Below are 6,073 nucleotides of genomic sequence, written 5' to 3'. Positions count from 1 at the left end.
TATGATTTTTTCCTTTATACCTGTTTTTGTATACTTTTGCATACTCATGGTCCTGATAGGAAACCAGCAAAATAACTAAAAATGTATTGCTTAACAGCTATGGCCTTCTTCTTGTCTATATTTAGTAATAAGTAGTTTATATCTATATTTTTGTCAATGCTCAATATCATGCTTTATTCAGACAGTTTATGTAGTCTTCACACTTAATCCATTGGATGTGTACTGATTGATACTGTACTTATGGAAGAACATGACTTGTTTTAGTTGTAATTTTACAGTCTGTTCTTATGTTTAACTTTTAGTCCAAGATCACAGGTTAGGAAAGCACAGAACACTCACTTATATGTTAAACCAGCCATATCCATGTGTGTCTACACATAGCCAAGAGCAAGTAATTCTATCTATAGTATTATTTTTTTGTCATAAATCAGGACAATTGTTTTTTATTTGCATTGAATCACATGTTGTTATGTTGGAGCTTTTTGTAGCAGACTATATCGTATACATTTTGCTCATTGTCAAAGCTTACACAGTTACATAATTTCTTACATCCTTGAAGTTTTAGTACCCCCAGGTATCACCAGCCCAGTACTCAGCACTTCTGTGTTGACTTGAGTCATCATTGATATGTTCAGAATTATAAATTAACAGTTAACAAAACTTTGAATTTTTTAAATACTAAGGCTTTTCTACCTCATCAATAGATTACTGTAGCGTTATTTGGCGTTATTTAATCTCTTAGGAATTTTTGGTCCTCAATTTTCTTCAACTTCGTACTTTATTTGGCTTTTTTACTTTTTTTTATTCAAGTCTTTTGTAGACAAAACGCACATCTGGCGTAAATATAAAATTTCAATCCTGGTATCTATAATGTGTTTATTGGTCACTGGTGGAAAGTTGTCTCATTGACAATCAGACTTCATCTCTATTTTTCATATATTCATGAAGAATTATTCCCCACTGCTTTCACAAATTGGAACCTTTACTAAATCGAGAGCAAAGATTACCAGACAAATTTACCAATAGGTCTTTTGTTTGGCAAAATAAGAAGACAAAAAAAGGCATATAAACAAGAAGTCACAAATTCTAAAAATTATGTTTTAATATGAGGTGTAGAATATCACTTCATGGTATGGTACATGTTTGAGTGTACATATAAATCATTTTACACCTAATAATAATATCACTATAATGCACAAAAGGTCCATAATCAAATAAGTTATTTGTGTATTTTTCACATATTTTCAAAATTATTCTTGAAAGAGACTATCAATAAGACATAATGAAGGAGTTTCCACAAGTAGCTAATTATATATAATATAATGCCACCAAATAACAACTAAGGATACTGATATAAATAAAAAGAATTTTTGTGAATAAATCTTTTTTTCACAAGAAAGCTAACTTTTAACAATTTCAACTTTTGTGCTATAGATTCCTCCTCCTACTTCAATCAATATGAAAGAAACTAATGAAAGTATCTTGTAGATATCTAGAGTAGATTTATCCAGGTGCTGTGTTGCTAAGATCTTCTCTTGTTGTATATTTGAGAGTTTCCCTTCTGTCAATTTCATTCTGAATTTTTTCAGTGTCTTTGTTGAACTTCAAAGCAATCATCATCTAAAATTAGAAACTTATATTCATATTTGAGGTACAACATAGCTTGTTTGCTCTGTTAGGTTGCTGGATAATATTAAGTTCAGGTAAATATACAGCAGAAAGTGGGAAATAAAAACCCCATAAATGTTCTTTTTTAGCTCACCTGGCCTAAAAGGCCAAGTGAGCTTTTCTCATCACTTGGCGTCCGTCGTCTGTCGTCGTTAACTTTTACAAAAATCTTCTCCTCTGAAACTACTGGGCCAAATTAAACCAAACTTGGCCACAATCATCATTGATGTATCTAGTTTAAAATTTGTGTTTTTTTTACCCGGCCAACCAAACAAGATGGCCGCCATGGCTAAAAATAGAACATAGGGGTAAAATGCAGTTTTTGGCTTATAACTCAAAAACCAAAGCAATTAGAGCAAATCTGACATGGGGTAAAATTGTTTATCAGGTCAAGATCTATCTGCCCTGAAATTTTCATATGAATCAGACAACCCATTGTTGGGTTGGTGCCCCTAAATTGGTAATTTTAAGGAAATTTTACTATTTTTAGCTCACCTGGGCCAAATTAAACGTAACTTAGCCACAATCATCTTTGGGGTAACTTGTTTAAAAAATGTGTGGCGTGACCTGACAAACCAACCAAGATGGCCGCCACTGCTAAAAGTAGAGCATAGGGGTAAAACACAGTTTTTTGCCTAAAACTCAAAAACCAAAGCATTTAGAGCAAATCTGACATGGGGTGAAATTGTTTATCAGGTCAAGATCTATATGCCCGGAAATTTTCAGATGAATCCCACTTGCCATTGTTGGGTTGCTGCCCATAAATTGGTAGGTTTAGGGAAATTTTGCTGTTTTTTGGTTATTATCTTGAATATTATTAAAGATAGACATAAACTGTAAACAGCAATAATGTTCAGCAAAGTAAGATTTACAAATTAGTCAACATGACCAAAATGGTCAGTTGACCCCTTTAGGAGTTATTGTCCTTTAGAGTCAATTTATTACAATTTTCATAAATTTTTACTAACATTTTCCACTAAAACTACTGAGCCAAGTTCATTATAGATAGAAATAATTGTAAGTAGCAAGAATGTTCAGTAAAGTAAGATGTACAAACATATCACCATCACCAAAACACAATTTTGTCGTGAATCTATCTGCGTCCTTTGTTGAATATTCACATACACCAAGGTGAGCGACACAGGCTCTTTAGAGCTTCTAGTTTGTTATTATCTTGAATATTATTATAGATCGAGATAAACTGTAAAAAGCAATAATGTTCAGCAGAGTAAGATTTACAAATAAGTCAACATGACCAAAATGGTCAGTTGACCCCTTTAGGAGTTATTGCCCTTTATAGTCAATTTTTAACCATTTTTCGTAAATCTTAGTTATCTTTTACAAAAATCCTCTCCCCTGAAACTACCAGGCCAAATTAATCCAAACTTGGCCACAATCATCATTGATGTATCTAGTTTAAAAACAGGGTTTTTTTACCCGGCCAACCAACCAAGATGGCCGCCACAGCTAAAAATAGAACATGGAGGTTAAATGCAGTTTTTGGTTATTTCTCAAAAACCAAAGCATTTAGAGCAAATCTGACAGGGGTAAAATGTTTATCTGGTCAAGATCTATCTACCCTGAAATTTTAAGATGAATGGGACAACCTGTTGTTGGGTTGCTGCCCCTGAATTGGTAATTTTAAGGAAATTTTGCTGTTTTTGGATATTATCTTGAATATCATTATGGATAGAGATAAACTGTTAACAGCAATAATGTACAGCAATTTAAGACTAAAAAATAAGTCAAAATGACCAAAATGGTCAATTGACCCCCTAAGAAGTTATTGTCCTTTATAATCAATTTTTAACAATTTTCATAAAATGTATAAATTTTTACTAACATTTTTTCCACTGAAACTACACGGAAAAGTTCATTATAGATAGTGATAATTGTAGGCAGCAAGAATGTTCAGTAAAGTAAGATGTACAAACACATCACAATCACCTAAACACAAGTTTGTCATGAACTGTCTGCTTCCTTTGTTTAAGTCACATATACCAAGGTGAGCGACACAGGCTCTTTAGAGCCTCTAGCTTTCTGAAGAATTAATTTCGGATTTTGATACAATATACATATTTTCCCACCCTTTCAAACCTAACAACCCCATTCCATCCCCAAAATGAGATTAACAAAATCAAAAGTATTCCAAATTTCATTATCCGAAAAACACACAGATGTACACCATCCAATTTTGATGATATTTTGAGCGTAATGCTAAATCCTTTAATAGTTACCTTTAGTTTTAATACAGTGTGTGGGCCAATAGCCTGAAAAAGACAAACAGAATAATTTGCTGAGATTTTTTTTATTACTATGTTATTAGTTATCAAAAGTACCAGGATTATAATTTAGTACGCCAGACGCGCGTTTCGTCTACATTAAACTCATCAGTGACGCTCATATCAAAATAGTTATAAAGCCAAACAAGTACAAAGTTGAAGAGCAATGAGGATCCAAAATTCCAAAAAGTTGTGCCAAATACGGCCGAGGTAATCTATTCCTGGGACAAGAAAACTATATGGAACACAGACTATTAGAATGCAATACAGAGCTGTGTTTCGAGTGAATACTAAAACCCATTTTCAGTCGCCGAAGTTTCATATTTTCTTAGCTTTAAAACGTCTTATCAAAGCACAAACCATTAATTTAAGTGTATGGTCTTCATGAAAAAAGTAAATTAACAAAAACACGAACTCTGAGGAAAATTTAACGGAAGTTCCGTAATCAAAAGGCTTAATAAAAAGCTCAAAGAGATCTAAGTAATGGATAACAACTTTCATATTCCTGACGCACAGGCATTTTCCTCTTGACTTGTGGGCATATTTCAATGAAAATAAGAAAATTTAAAAAGTTAGTTTCGTAACCAAAATCCTATCCTTTGTTCTTGTATTCATTTGTAATATAACCAAATATAGCTAGTAATAGTTATCAAAGGTACCAGGATTATAATGTTGTTCGCTAGACGCGCGTTTCGTCTACACAAGACTCATCAGTGACGCTCAAATCAAAATATTTATAAAACCAAACAAGTACAAAGTTGAAGAGCATTGATGATCCAAAATTCCAAAACGTTGTGCCAAATACGGCTAAGGTAATCTATGCCTGGATAAGAAAATCCTTATTTTTTTGGAAAAATTCAAAGTTTTGTAACCTGACTGTTTGGGTAAAGATTTCATAATATGCAATCAAAATGGTATGTCACTGACATTATAGATTTATCTCCGAGGTGTCATCTTTCAGGGCACAAATAAAATAGTACAATGCGGATAATATTCGTAAGATCCTTTCTATGTCCATGTCAAGACATTAATTGGGATCCAGCACCAAAAATCCAGTTGTTTAAACAGACATCACATTCCTAACTTACAAACAATTCCAAACAAACAAGACGCAACCATGGATATATTCGGAGGTAACAGTAGGGTATAAAAAATGAAAAAGAAAACACTAATAAAACCTCTTGCGTCCCAATCACACCTCCGAACCTTTCTGTACCATGAATACACAACTGCGATAGATTGATGCGCAAATACCAAGTCACGTAAAGATTCAAACGAATAAAAGGAACATTTACGGAGAAATATTTCATTGGCACTCGTACCACATCTTAAATACTTGTTGTGTAAAGTTTATCATTTTGTACAAATTATTTTAAAATTTATGATTTTAATTTATAACTTCATGATGAGATATGAACTTATATTGCACTGTTACATTTTAATTTAATTTCATAGTTTAATATGAACTTACATTACTGTCCCAGGTAAGGGGGATCCCGCTAACATATTTAACCCCGCAATATTCTGTTTGTATGTGCATGTCCCAAGTCAGGAATCTGTAAATCAGTGGTTGTCGTGCTGTTTTGCTTATTTGTTGTTCGTTTTTTTTTGTACATTGTTTAGGCCGTTAGGTTTGTCGTTAGAAATGTTTTACATTTGCGGTTTCGATGCTTTTTATAGCTGACTATGCGGTAGTAACTTTGCGCATTGTTGAAGCCCGTACGTTGACCTATAGCTGTTATTTTTTGTGTTATTTTGTCTCTTGTGGAGAGATGTCTCATTGGAAATCATATCACATCTTCTTTTATATATCATAACTTTTTCCTGAACCCATTCCATATAAATGGTTGAAATTGGACTATCAGATTAGCCAGGTAGGCAAGATATATATTACATAATTACTAATCAACTTATAAAACATGCCGCATAGACCAGATATATACATAATTACTAATCAACTTACAATATATGCCACATAGGCCAGATATACAAATATTACTATAACAGCGATTACATAAATCCACCATTGATTTCCGGATCCCTTAGAAAAAAAAACAAATCATTTGTGATCATTTCCCCTCAAAATTGCGAGTATACTTCTACATAATCTTTGTCATAAAACG

The 6,073-nt window shown here is 32.9% G+C and overlaps 1 protein-coding gene across 2 annotated transcripts in view; it reads right to left on the bottom strand.

Annotated features, from left to right (window-relative positions):
- Positions 1–1,084: 1,084 nt before the first annotated feature.
- Positions 1,085–6,073, bottom strand: part of LOC134707180 (natural resistance-associated macrophage protein 2-like) — a 40,730-nt gene continuing 35,741 nt past the window's right edge. For both annotated transcript variants that reach the window (XM_063566742.1, XM_063566741.1), the window contains exons 14-16: positions 5,914–5,991; positions 3,906–3,938; positions 1,085–1,620 (exon numbers count right to left, since the gene is read on the bottom strand). In XM_063566742.1, coding sequence (XP_063422812.1) covers positions 1,504–1,620; positions 3,906–3,938; positions 5,914–5,991 — 228 coding nt within the window. In that variant the 3' untranslated portion in view covers positions 1,085–1,503. The remainder of the gene's footprint in view (positions 1,621–3,905; positions 3,939–5,913; positions 5,992–6,073) is intronic.

Source organism: Mytilus trossulus, chromosome 2 (assembly GCF_036588685.1).
Source record: "Mytilus trossulus isolate FHL-02 chromosome 2, PNRI_Mtr1.1.1.hap1, whole genome shotgun sequence".
Classification (NCBI taxonomy): domain Eukaryota; kingdom Metazoa; phylum Mollusca; class Bivalvia; order Mytilida; family Mytilidae; genus Mytilus; species Mytilus trossulus.
The sequence above is the reverse complement of the archived record's forward strand: the minus strand, read 5'-3'. Positions and strand labels throughout refer to the sequence as shown.